This window comes from Megalobrama amblycephala, linkage group LG14 (genome assembly GCF_018812025.1).
Source record: "Megalobrama amblycephala isolate DHTTF-2021 linkage group LG14, ASM1881202v1, whole genome shotgun sequence".
Classification (NCBI taxonomy): domain Eukaryota; kingdom Metazoa; phylum Chordata; class Actinopteri; order Cypriniformes; family Xenocyprididae; genus Megalobrama; species Megalobrama amblycephala.
Genome location: NC_063057.1, coordinates 5256799 through 5270991, shown reverse-complemented (window position 1 = coordinate 5270991; position 14193 = coordinate 5256799). Strand labels below are relative to the sequence as shown.

At 36.0% G+C, this 14193-nt stretch overlaps 2 protein-coding genes across 4 annotated transcripts in view; both read left to right on the top strand.

Moving 5' to 3' along the window:
• Positions 1–161: 161 nt before the first annotated feature.
• On the top strand, positions 162–10273 carry pnpla3 (patatin-like phospholipase domain containing 3). Its single transcript, XM_048157194.1, has 9 exons — positions 162–497; positions 1691–1923; positions 3342–3407; positions 4792–5001; positions 5808–5868; positions 5981–6181; positions 9046–9178; positions 9319–9426; positions 9642–10273. Exons 1-9 carry the CDS (start codon positions 311–313, stop codon positions 9916–9918), a joined length of 1476 nt encoding a protein of 491 aa, XP_048013151.1. The 5' UTR covers positions 162–310; the 3' UTR covers positions 9919–10273.
• Positions 10274–10879: 606 nt separating this feature from the next.
• Positions 10880–14193, top strand: part of ttll12 (tubulin tyrosine ligase-like family, member 12) — a 49935-nt gene continuing 46621 nt past the window's right edge. Inside the window, exons 1-4 of one of the 3 annotated variants that reach the window (XM_048154665.1) lie at positions 10880–11002; positions 11558–11627; positions 11825–11976; positions 13982–14180. In XM_048154665.1, coding sequence (XP_048010622.1) covers positions 11855–11976; positions 13982–14180 — 321 coding nt within the window. In that variant the 5' untranslated portion in view covers positions 10880–11002; positions 11558–11627; positions 11825–11854. The other 2 variants (XM_048154666.1, XM_048154664.1) reach the window with 2 other exon arrangements.

Genomic DNA, 14193 nt, shown 5'->3' with positions numbered 1-14193 from the left:
TATACACGCAGTCTCAATAAAATAGTTTAAAATGCCATAATTTTAAACGATTGTGATTTGGTTTGGCTTGGTGAATGTAACACAAACCACGTGACAACGACTGTGAAGAAACAAGCCCCGCCCATTCAGGAACTTGATGCTGAATGCCTTTCTACCGGTTATTATGTAGCAAGTTTCCTATTGGCTCCAGTGCTGACAGACGCGATAACTCGAGAGCAAAACTCACTCCTGCACAGAGACAAACATCTTTACAGAAGACATGCTATTCGTCACAACACGAGCAGGAACAGCTTGAGGTTTTGCCGCAGTCATGTTTGATTTAAAGGGAGGGTGGAATCTGTCGTTCGCTGGATGCGGGTTTTTAGGGATCTATCACATCGGTGTTGCGAGCTGTCTTCTGGAGCAAGCGCCGTATCTGATCCGCGGGGCTACTAAGATCTACGGAGCCTCTGCGGGGGCTCTCACTGCATCCGTGCTCGCTACTGAGGCATGTTTAGGTATGCAGATACCCCAAAAGTGCTGTATTTTGTAAGCTTTTAAATCGTTCTTTTGTAATTTCTTCTGATTTTGGTTTTCTAGGGGATTTCTGCATTTTGCTGCCTTAAAGTCACTATCTGAAAACCAGATTTAGGGTGGTGGTTAAATATTGAAATTGACCAATATTTTTATTATTAGCAATTGTTTTTATGTTTAAGTGCCAAATAATTGATATGCAGGTTTTGGATTTTTTTTCTTAGAATAATAAATAGTTGATGATTATTAGACGATTATATATATATATATATATATATATATATATATATATATATATATATATATATATATATATATATATACACACACACACACACTCTGAAGCAGTGTTATTTATAAACTATTACAGTATTTGTTAATATTTTGGAATTAGCTTTTATTTTTTATATCTTCAGTTTTCATTTTAATTTCAGTTTAAGTCATTTTTATAATGTGCTTTTTATATTTCTGTGTAGCTTTATTTTTATTACTTATTTATTAACTTATCTATTTAGGTTATTGTCACCATGTCACGATTTCTCATAGACAATGAGACATGACTTGTCATCACATCTCATCACAAGACCAAAATGTTTGAGCAATGCTATCTGCATTCATTTCATAGCTCTATACTTTATTTTACTGTCTCGTTTGAAACAAGACTAAGCTCTCCAGAGCTATATGTGAAAGTAAAATGTGCTTCTGTTCTGACTGCGTATGTAATCCAGAAGCTTTTTCTGTTGGGGATTTAAGCAAGAGCCAGTGCATGAACGTGCCAGTTATGTGACAATCTTAAATATGGGAGTTTTCTTGTTGCAGCATCCAAGAAGTCTGATCGAAGAATTGCACTGTTGTTTTATGTAAGAATTTAGAAGGCAACTTATTTCGTTTTTAAAGCAAGCAATGCATAATCAAAAACATGTTTGGTCAAACTCAAAGGTTGAAGTCTGTGTGATATTATCTGCATGACTGCATTCTTTCACTTTCGGGTTATATCTGAACTAGACAGCTGATTCAGACGCTGATCAAGCTTTGGTTTATTACAGGATCAGAAATCAGCGATTAAGACCAAAGATGAAAAATAATGTGCAATGTCTGTATTACAATTCATTTTGTGTTCTTGACTTCCTTTTCATATTGCTTAAATCACTGTTTGTGTTTCTTTGCACTGCTGTAGAGAAGTGTTGTGAAGATGTCATCAATGTTGCCAAGGAGGCGCGGAAGCGTAATCTGGGCCCTTTGCACCCAACATTCAACATAGTAAAGGTGATACGTGGAGGCCTGTATCGCGACCTGCCGTCCAATGCGCATACTCTAGCCTCTGGTCGACTGTGTGTGTCACTCACACGGGTCATGGATGCGCAAAATGTTCTGGTGTCGGACTTCAGCTCCAAAGATGAACTCATCCAGGTTAGGGTGTTCACATAGAAACAGCTCAGGGTTTGATTTTCTGTCACTTTAATTACTTTAATAACCCATGTTTATATACCTTTATCTACATGAAAATGATTTCATGGGCCATAACATGACGTCACACTAATTCTACATCTCATGATGATAAATGTTCTTAAAAATGATGTCATTACATTTTATTGGAGAGGTTCCCAAGAATCATTAGGCACATCCAATAAGAGCTCAATTTAACACATTTAAGAATCAGATTAACTGAAATGAAATAAGTCGAAGTTGAAATACTAAAATGGCCAAAACTAGAACTTAAATAAAAATAAATTAAAGTGAAATAAATTTAACTAAAATTAAAAAGAAAACTGAAAAAATATAAAAAAGCTAATTAAAAATCATAATACATACTATAATAGTATATAAATGCTGCATTGACACAAATTTTACAATTCAATTCGATTTCAGTTCACAAGCTTGCGATTCAATATCGATTAATTGTGACCTATCAGGTACAGTAGATAGCAAATTTCCTCAAGGAAATTTAAACTAATGCTACAGGATAAGCCCAGTTGGTACATTACTATAATATTAAAGGTTAAAATTAACTTATTTATTGGCTACTTGCATTTAAATTACACATAAGGAACTTTTTTATAATAATGTTATAATAATACATTTTTAATATATGTATAACATAACATATATATGTTTATACTCGTTTTTTATATATAAACATTTAATGTTTTTATAGCTGAAAAAATTGTATTTCAAACCAATACTGAAAAACAGGTTAATGAATATGCAAAATGGTGTATATATTTAGCAAAATTCTACTCTCTAGAATTCGTTTTTCAAGCTGACTGATAAGTTTAAATTGAAATTTAAATTAAATTAAAACAAGCTGTTTTATTGATGTCTTTCTGCAGTTGAAACACTGATTAAGTGATTACATGTGACATGATATATTTCGTTAAGTTGTACTCTATCTTTCAACATACCTTCTGATGTTCATTCATGTTTATTTCCTGCTGTAACTAGGGATAAAGCAGAAGAGATGATTAGTTCACGTGCATTTAGCGCTACAGCGAAGTGTCACGCCACATTAAACAGCATCAAATAATATGGTATTTATTGTTAAATGATAAAATTTCGTAATAAAAAAGCTGAGAATTTGTTTCATATCAAACGTAACAAAGCTTAAAACTTATTGCAATTTAATGTATGGGACTACAAAGCTTATTGTTTATTCATCAACTGAAAAAAATAAACTGAAAGATTCATTCTTGGGATATCAGTTCTTTAAAATGAGAATCGATTAAAATTGAGAAATCTGTATTTTTAATCCAGCCCTAATAAATAACACTGTTTTAACTGAATTGAATCTTCACTTTCTCCTTTGCTTTCTGTTTTCTCTCCACTCCCAGGCTCTTATTTGTAGCTGTTTCATTCCTGTATATTGTGGTTTAATCCCTCCTGCCTTCCGTGGTGTGGTAAGTGTTAAGGTTCATAACAGAAGTGATGTCATTTGTAACTTGAGCCAATCCATGAGGCACTGAATGAGGTGACATGACTAGAAAGTTGGATTTATTTCAAATGGGAGAATTAGGACATTGCAATTGGATTTCATTGTACTTCAAAAGAATTCAGTCTCTTGGGCACACTGACCTAACTTTGGCCTGAATAAGAGTATTAAACGTGCTTGTTGTTTTGATTTTCTGGTAGAACTTTTACTTTGTGTGTCTGCAAATAAACCTCCCTCCTCTTTCTCTCTCTCTATAGTCTGTACATTCTGTACTTGTTCTTTGGAAAGGGGAGGAGACATCAATGTATAGAAATAGCTGACAGGTCAAACAGTTTGTTTAAAGGTTTATCTCTGTTTACCTTAACAGTTATTTAGTTTTTAGTTTTACTTTATTCAGGCAATACAGAGGATACTTTAGAGTAGGCTTTTTGTACACATGCCAATTACTAATCATGACTTGCATTGAAAAATAAAAGCCAGATTAATGAAAATCTATCAAAACTTTAAGTAGATTAAGCTGTGGCTAAGGTGGTTCATTGAGTAAATTTTAAGCTGTGAAGTTGACCTGTTAAGACAAATAAAGGCTGTTATGTAAGTCTTGTGGTCTGATCACACCACCACCTTACTGGTGGTCAGTCCTGAATCAGCCCACCCTGAACTCAGACACACTGAGACTCGCAATAGCCTGCGAATGCCAGTGTCTTGGCTCATTACAAACAATAAATTTCCCATGAGGGATCAATAAAGTACTGCTGTCTGGCTAGATATCATTTATTCATTAGGACATGGTGAATGTGGAGTGGCTTCCATGGATGTGTATTTATATATTTTTTTCAATATTTAAATATTATAAATGGAAAAATTGTACCTTTAAGCTCATTTATTAAAATAGTGGTTCTATAATCCATATGTATTATTTTATTGTTCTGTCAGTCAAACTCTAAATGTAAAACTTAAAAAGAACAGTGGAAGAGAGGCAAAGTAAAAGTTTGTATGGTAGTCTTTACATTCTATATTGTTTAACTGAAAAAAGTGTAATTGTATAATCTTTAAATATATATATATATATATATATATATATATATATATATATATATATATATATATATATATATAATTATGTATTTAGCTTGTTGACATTAATTGAGAGGCTGCCTGGAATATTTGTAAAAAATTATACTACTACATCTATATTTAAAAGAATATATATATTTTAAACATAAAATGTTTAATTATTTAATTATAATAACACGCGCACACACACACACACACACACACATATATATATATATATATATATGAGACCTCAATGAGACCTAAAGTAACATATCTTGCTTTTTCTTTCTCGTCAGCGTTATGTGGATGGTGGAATCAGTGATAATCTGCCCCAGTCGGAGCTGAAGAACACCATCACTGTCTCTCCATTCTCAGGAGAGAGTGATATCTGTCCAAAAGACAATTCCACCAGCTTCCATGAACTGCGTTTCACAAACACTAGCATACAAGTCAATCTAGACAACATGTACAGACTGAGCAAAGCACTGTTTCCCCCAGAGCCCAAAGTAAGAACAACACACACATTCACATGCCTGAGAGTGGTGTGCATGAGATGCAATGCAATTACACAATCACTGTCTTTAATATGCTTTTGAGAAACATGCCTCGTGTTTATCGCTTTGTGGCTGTTTGCACTTTGACCTTCCTAGAACATGCACAGTACAGTTCAAAATTTCAGATTTCAACATAAGCATAAACTTAAAGAAGGCATGAAACAGAAGTTGCGTTAGTCTTTTCTTTCCTATTGTGATGTATATCCGAATGTAGGGCGGGACTTGTTTTTGTCCATTGGGAATCGATTGGATTGATTTGATTGACAGATTGTCCCTCCCTTGCGTCAATTAATACATCAGAGAAGAGATGTGAGGGAACATGAATTACAATATATATATATATATATATATATATATATATATATATATTGATATGCATGGATAAATCATTTATAATAAATACTAATATATTTCATAAAAAAAAAACAAGATTTGATTTGATTTCATGGTGACATTAAGCCCCTTAAAACATTTATTTACTGTCAATTTAGCAGTCTCACTTTGATGGATATTTTGGATCATTAGTTTTCACCCATTTCACTTTCCATGATAATTTCTGTCATTTCTATTTAGTTTTAAATGGTAAAAAATGAAAAAGAAACATTAATCCAGAGTTAAGTGTAGTATGGAATTCATTATGACCTATTTAATTGGAGTCACGCATGTTCATATTTATCTAAGCATCATTTAATTACTTTTTAATAATGAATTAAATCATGGCTATCACACAGTGAAATGTCTCTGCATGTGTTTGGCAGGTGCTGGCAGAGATGTGTCAGAGCGGGTATAAAGACGCCTTCCGATTTCTCCAGGAAAACAGTGAGTGCTTTTTTATCTTTAGTATCTCTTTATCTTTAATGTTCATTCATACTTCATGCCAAATATGATATGTGCTGCGGTTTAGAAGATAACCGGTCAGGTCTCTTTATAGATTTGCTACAGGCGGCATGTCCAAGAGCAGACATGGCTCTGATTCAGGCCACACCCACCTGCTGCTGCCCAGGCAACAAGAATCCAGTCGTGGTGGAAACCACAAAAGAGTGGGTGCTGCGGAGACTCCGCCTCTTCAGAAAACACCACTGGTGGTTGGATGAACAGCTTGTCGATAACCTGCCAACGCCCATAAAGAAAGGTAGCTGGATCAGTCACTGAATTATACGTAAAGTACTCTTATTATGCTTTTTTTTCTTCCGGATATTACTTTTTGTGTACACTCTAAAAAATGCTGGGTTAAAAACAGCCCAAGTTGGGTTGAAGATGGACAAAACCAGCGATTGGGTTGTTTTAACCCAGCGGTTGGGTTAAATGTTTGCCCAACCTGCTGGTTAGTTTTATTTAAACCAACTATTGTTTAAAAATTGCTATATGGCTAGCTTAAAATGAACCCAAAATAGTTTGGAAATTAAAATCCAGATGCAATTAGAGGCAACAATAATAGACAAAAGGTGAATGTTTATTAATAAGCTTTAATATTTTATTAATATAAATTTAATAGTTTAATAGTTTATTAATATAAATTTATTAATAAGCAATTTAATAAATGTTTATTGTTTAATAATTATTCATTGAACATTAATAAATGTTCATTTCCAACATACTTTGGGTTAATTTTAATTAAGCAATACAGTAATTTTTAAACAATAGTTGAGTTAAATAAAACTACCCAGCAGGTTGGGTTAAAACCGCTGGGTTAAAACAACCCAATTGCTGGGTTTGTCCATTTTCAACCCAACTTGGGTTGTTTTTAACCCAGCATTTTTTAGAGTGTAGTGTGTAATATAGCTGTTTGTGAATGTAAAATCTCTGCAAAGTTTCAAAGATCAAAGTGCACGATAAATAGAGTTATTGTCTCCCAAAAGAAAGAACCAATTCTGAACTGCCGAAATGAGTTGTCTGTAATTCCAGTCTTATAAACCTACATTTGTAAGAAATTGGCATAATGCCAGCCTATGGTCTTCACTGGCTGCCTGCAAACACTATCGGGTCTACTATGAACCAAGAAGGTGCTGTTTTCTGCGCTGCGAAAGCAGATCCACTTTGCTTGCTCTTTTAAAGGCTGAGGACTTGAGCTCGAATTTATAAAGTAAAACCAATGCCATTATTACTGTTCGTATTACTGTGTGAAGCCTGAAATTCAGAAATGGTAATGGGCGTATCATTTCTGGCATGAGTTGTAAGCAGTAGACCAATCACAACAGATTGGGCCATCCGACCAAATAGAGCAGAGTAGGCCAATCACAATTGACTGGGTCATCTGATCAATCAGAGCAGAGTAGACCAATCACAACAGGGGTACGTTCAAGCTCAAAACGGTGCACAATGTTTTGCTACGGTTTCCGGGTTGAACGACATGTTTCCTGGAAACAGTGTGCAACGGGGTTTGAAATACGTTTTCTCTTGTTTGGTGGGTGTGTCAAAAATGTCAGCCAAATCAGCAGCAACATGTATATAAACCACGCGGTTTTAAAGAGACAGCTCGCACAATGGGTCCAAGTAAAGTAATTTACAAATGTGTCCACTGCAGCTCGGCATACACAACAATTGAAGATATTAGAAGACATGTTTGTCGTATGAGTTCTATAGTAAAAATGTAGCATATCAATTCTTCAAAAAGAACACAAAGAATGGCCTTCTCAGCTGCCATAGCTTCAACTCTTGCGTCATCAGAACAGAGTGTTCAACGCACCACCGTTTCCATTTAAGAAATGTTTTGCAACGTTTTGTCGGGGCTGAACGCAGCCCAGACTGGGTCATCTCACCAATCAGAGCAGGGCTGTGGGAAAGGAGGGGTTTAGAAAGAATGAATTCTTGATCAAACTGTTTCAGACATTAAGAGAATTGAGGTGGCGCTGCAATGTATATTATGTATATAATGTATATTTGATCTCGGATGTATGTAAAAAATATTGTAGGACTCCAAAACAAAATTAGGAACCTTTAAAATAACATAATAAGGGCAATTTAAATTTATTTTTAAAGGTACCCTAGATTCAAAAATTGAATTAACCTTGGCATAGTTAAATAACAAGAGTTCAGTACATGGAAAAGACATACAGTGAGTCTCAAACTCCATTGTTTCATCCTTCTTATATAAATCTCATTTGTTTAAAAGACCTCCGAAGAACGGGCGAATCTCAACATAACACCGACTGTTACGTAACAGTCGGGATCATTAATATGTACGACCCCAATATTTGCATATATGCCAGCCCATGTTCCCAACATTATGAAAGGCATTAAACAAGGGCAGAACGTCTGGATCTGCACAGCTGAATCAACAAACTAGGTAAGCAAGCAAGAACAATAGCAAAAAATGGCAGATGGAGCGATAATAACTGACATGATTCATGATATCATGATATTTTTAGTGATATTTGTAAATTGTCTTTCTAAATGTTTAGTTAGCATGTTGCTAATGTACTGTTAAATGTGGTTAAAGTTACCATCGTTTCTTACTGTTTTCACGGAGACATTTTTAAACACTTGCAGTCTGTATAATTCATAAACACAACTTCATTCTTTATAAATCTCTCCAACAGTGTAGCATTAGCCGTTAGCCACGGAGCATAGCCTCAAACTCATTCAGAATCAATGTAAACATTCAAATAAACACTGTACTTACGCGATTAGACATGCTGCATGACGAACACTTTGTAAAGATCCATTTTGAGGGTTATATTAGCTGTGTGAACTTTTTTTATGTTGTTTAAGGCAAGCGCGAGCTCTTGGGGCGTGGAGCACGTGATTTAAAGGGCCACACACCCTGAATCGGCTCATTTCTAATTATGCCCCAAAATAGGCAGTTTAAAAAATGAATTTAAAAACATCTATGGGGTATTTTGAGCTGAAACTTCACAGACACATTCAGGGGACACCTTATATTACATCTTTTAAAAAAAGTTCTAGGGCACCTTTAAAGCTGAAGACTGTACTGTTAAATTTTAAATTGTGACTGTGACTGTAACTTCATTCAACACTATGTGCATGTGTTCACAGTGTTTTGTGACGCCTGCAGAGAAAAGCATGGTCTTCTGGCACAGGTGACTGGTTTGCTGCCACTACGCGTGGCCTCCTACATGCTGATGCCGTACACGCTGCCAGTGGAATCGGCATACTCTGCAGCTCAGAGGTCAATATCATCACTTAACATTGAACTCTCTGGCTCCAACTTCTCCAATTCAGGCTCTGTACATATCTGTATGGATGTCAGAGTGTTGTATCCAGATGACTTTTTAACTTCACCTAATGTGTAATGTTCATGTCTGAAAGGTTTTGGGAGTGGATCCCAGAAGTCCCTGCAGATGTGCGCTGGTTTGCTGAGGTAGCAGGAGGTGTTTACAAACTGGCTTGGAAAGGTGCAGCGTCAGAGACATGCAGGTGAGATCCCTCAGGAATCGTTCAAGGTACTTCTCGGCCTCAGACGTTGGCTGAACAAGGCTGAAAATCTAAATGATATTACACAAATATCTTAAGTTTAGTGTTTGGAATAAATATGTGAGATATAAGATATAGCTAGAATTAGAATAAGAAATCAATGTTATTCCACACAACAGCCAAAATCAAAATGTCTTGTCGTCTTGTTTATTGTGCAGTGGCGCCCCCTTGAGAAGATGTGTGAGTGAACCGCCAATGGTAGATTTACAGATCACTGACTACAATGAACACATACCTCATTCTGCCAGCACCCTTGATGGTTACAACTGGACTTTTCCAGAGGACTTTCATGTGGCTTCTTCTGTCAACCCCCCGGACGGTCCTACCAACAACACCAGCCCCTCTTCTAGGCAGATGGGCTTTCTAGGCTTTTTCGTTGGCTCACAAAGTAATAATGAGAAGCAAATGGACCAGAGCAGAAACTTTTCAGCTTAGGAAACTATATACAAACATGACTGTCATGGTCATGTCAAATTTAGGTAATGGGAGAGATGAGCTTGAGTAGATAATTGCTCTGGAATCCAGCGTCAAGAGTAAATATGTCAAGCACTCCTCATGTGACATTTTAGACATTCTCCAGATGTGCCTTTCTTCTCCATTCAAAACCAAAGAAGTGTTTTGTAGTTTGATCAGCCTGTACATTATGTTTTGTTGATGTGGACAGTGTATGTATGTCAGAGTTTACATTGTAATTGGTGCTAATACTTCTCTAAGACCTCAAAATACTTTGATATGTGCCATACATGTCCGTGCCACAGACGTGTACAATCAAATAAACAGTTTGAGCCCATTCATCTTGCTTTTGATTTCATATAACATGCATTACAGAGCCTGTTCATCTTCCATTCTCACCTCCTCACAGCACTTTCTTGGCAAATGGTGACATTTGTAATTAAATGGTACTGAAAAGAAAGGAAATACATTATAATGTAATTTGTGTGTGAGAGAGTGTAATTTACGTAACAACTGAAAACAGTTTTAGAAGAACTTTTTCGTGTTTACATGGGTATTATCAACATAGTGCAAAATGGTATTAAAATTATGTGTAGAAGTCGTTGATTTATTATAAGAAAGAATGTCCGGAAAAATGAATTTCATTGATGTCATTCGGAGTAACCAATAAAAAGGGACCATTCTGGACGTTGCGACTTCCGACTCATTTCGCCAGAGCGGGTCACATATTAATTACAACGTTTTTATTTTTAAGTGATTTAATGTAAAATGTTTCATTTCACTATCAAAAGTCACTTGTAAAATAACTTGGAAAAATAACTCTCACAAAAAGTTTCGGTATATAACGCGGATTTCTGGAATGTTTTATTCTGATTGGTCAATCAAAACAGTTGAGCGGGAAAATAATTTCTTTAATGACGCTACGTGTTTCGTGTCACTCGAACAGGCGCCATCTTGCGACTCAGAGCTGTCATAAAAATGGCCTCGGATGATAAATATATTGAGCATAAAACGTTTTATAGATAAACAGAAGAGAGTTGTGAAGAACAACGAACCTGTAAAAAGCGTAAGATATGTGAAATAGATAAATGTTAACTTGTAGCTAAAAGTAACTTGGATTTCATAGGAAATACACATAAAGTAATATTATTGCGGTGTTGGTCTTGTTGCTGGGCCGATTGTTTTCTACATTGCAATGGACTATTTTCTAACTATGTAATGTACGATAAAATAATAATAATAATAACGCCATTAATAAATTGATTTATCTACTAAGTAACGTTAGCTGTTTAATAATGACTCAAATATTATCCTTAACACGGTTAATTCAAATTAAAAATGAAACGATAATGATTTCATTTTATACTGTGTGTCCCTCATAATTTGTGCCCGCTTTTCAAACTTAAAATTGGCATAAAATGATCGGACTCTTGATTATATTACAACACATACGGGAGTTAAACTAAATCAGACGCTCTGGCCCTTTAAACGTGTTACCCATAATGCACCGTTGCACAGGACACACATGTGAGTTGTCAGAAACAAAACTAGCAAAGATGCAGAACGGTAATGTCAACGGAGATGAGGATGAAGAGTTTCAAGTCTTCCTTTCTCTGCACAGTTCCGCTTTAAAGGCGGCTAGAATCCCTCCGCTTTACTGGAAGAGTCTGCATTTAAAACTTGCCAATGAGGTAACGTACACAACCACCACTGCTGTGAGTGTATATGTGCCCGTTTGACAGTGTCAGGATGTAATTTGACTTTTGTGAAACTGCAAATATTCATTAATAGTAGTTTAATTTAAATAATAGTCGTTCGTATAAACCAAGTACCAAGACTCTATAACTAGTATGGAGAGGTAAATTCATTGATTTTCTTTCTCTTTTAGGTGTTTGATGCTGGTGAAGTATTTGGGATTATGCAGGTGGAGGAAGAAGATGAAGATGAGGATAATGAACGCAGATCCAATCCTGGAGCTGAGATGGCTCATAAAGTGATTGTGACCAGAGAGAGTGGCCTGCAGGCTGCTGATCCCACCAGGTGAGGGCAGCATTGACTCATTTATTCGGTTTTGAAGATTGTAAGTATATTGTTTGGGTTTTCAGTTCTCTGTTATGTAACCAGCTACCCCATCTTCTCATGCTCTCTCTTGTAAGCTGTTAAGTCTCCATCGTTAGTCACTCAAAAGAAAGTGACAGGTGTCAGCACCCACACAGGAAAGAGAAAGTTCATCAGAAGGTGTCGCAGAGATGGAAACGGGTCTTTATCTCAAAATCTAGACCGGTTTCTTGCTACAGAGGCGAGTAGCAGGAGTGCAGATGGAGAGGACACAAATATGAGCTGAGGGCTTTAAATATGCACAAAAATGTAAAAGGTGTCATGTCAGATGTAGCGTTTTTAAAGCAATTTTCTACAACAGTTATTTCTTTTTTTGTGAATGATTCCTTTAACAAAATGTGCAACAGATGGAGGCAAAAGGTACAAACACTTTCACAAATGACAGTAATAAACAGCCACTACTAATTGCATGTTACGTTTTTTAATCTCCATGTCCTCTGCCTTTACCAAAAATGATACGAAATGGAGTGTTTATATATGCCATGATTGATTTACGTTCATATATGTTTGTATTGTCATGATATTCTGATGTGACATCTCTGTCGGCCATTACTTTTGTTTGTGTGTGTGTGTGTGTTTTTGCAGGTGACTGGCTGATTGCAGTGTGATTGGGAGCACCGATGTGCAGGTGTTTCTTGTTCTATTTAAAAGCAGCCTCTTCCTTTCAGCGTGTTCTCTGCTCCAGTTCTGCATTGCCTTATTTAAAGAGAGGTTGAGTGCATTCACATCACAAAAAAATCTGAGCTTTATTTAACATTCATTCTTAAAATCAGTCAAAAGTCAGCCATCTAGGGCCATAAGTATGTACACAAAGAGCAAAAAGCTGCCACAAAGTCCAACGCAGAACCGGAGCAGAGACCATGGCGAAAGGAAGAGGCTGCTTTTATACAGAACGAGAAACACCTGCGCGCCGGTGCTCCCAATCACACCGCAATCAGCCAGTCACCTGCAAAAACAAGCGACACACACACACACACAAAAAAACAAGTTACTGCCGACAGGGAAGTCACACTGAGGTATATAAAAAGAGGGTATTGTCTTGGTACATGTCCAAGACAGTGTGGTTATATGTGACCCTGGACCACAAAACCAGTCATAAGGGTCAGTTTTGTTTTTTTAAATTGAGATTTACACATAATCTGAAAGCTGAATAAATAAGCTTTTTGCCATTGATGTTTGTTAGGTAGGACAATATTTGGCTGAGATACAGCTATCTGAAATCTGAGGGTGCAAAAAAATCAAACTATTGAGAAAATCTCCTTTAAAGTTGTCCAAATTAAGTCCTTATCAATGCATATTACTTACAAAAATAACTTTTTTATGTATTTATGGTAGGAAATTTACAGAATAACTTCATGGAACATGATATTTACTTTATATCCTAATGATTTTTGGCATAAAGGAAAAATCAATAATTTTGACCCATACAATGTATTGTTGGCTATTGCTACAAATATACCTGTGTGACTTATGACTGGTTTTGTGGTCCAGGGTCATGTCAACTAGTATTAAAAAAAAAATCATGTTATCATGGTAATTTGTCCAAAAAATATTATATTGCCAAGGTACATATCCATGAAAACATGGTATTACAATGGTAACTTTTTGAGAGTTTTTCGTGTGCAGACTTATTGCAGAATTGTGCCGTGAAGGCTGTTAATTCTATTATTTATTATCATTTATATTTATTTATTATTATATATTTATTTATTGTTATTATTACATTTACGTTTATATGCATTTACACTTATACGTTTGTCAAAGCAACTTGCATGCATTAAAGCTACATTTATTATTATTAATTTATTAACTTTTTTTCTGATCATGCATCACTGGGAATCAAACCATGACCTTTCCATTGCTGGCACTATGCTCTACTGCTTGCTTGGGTTGATTTTGAAAATGTTTTCTCTCTGTTGGTTTGTAGTGTGTTTCTTGTAGATCACGCCTGGACGTATAGAGTGGAAAGTGCCCGGCAGCAGCTGCTGGAGATTCCTGGTCTGCTGATCCGTATGGCCAGTCTGATGGGTCTTCCCTTCCACGGAGAGGCTCCTGATCCGGACATCGTGGATCTGGTCCTGGACAACATGTGGAAATACAACCAAACCTATCAGCTTTCCCAAGGGGTAAGAGAAGGAG

Excerpts from the sequence above, each read along its gene's own strand:
- pnpla3 (XM_048157194.1), top strand. The coding sequence starts at position 311 with ATGTTTGATTTAAAGGGAGGGTGGAATCTGTCGTTCGCTGGATGCGGG. Across the intron at positions 3,408-4,791 it reads CTCCTGCCTTCCGTGGTGTG|CGTTATGTGGATGGTGGAAT; the intron begins GTAAGTGTTAAG and ends CTTTCTCGTCAG. Across the intron at positions 5,002-5,807 it reads TGTTTCCCCCAGAGCCCAAA|GTGCTGGCAGAGATGTGTCA; the intron begins GTAAGAACAACA and ends TGTGTTTGGCAG.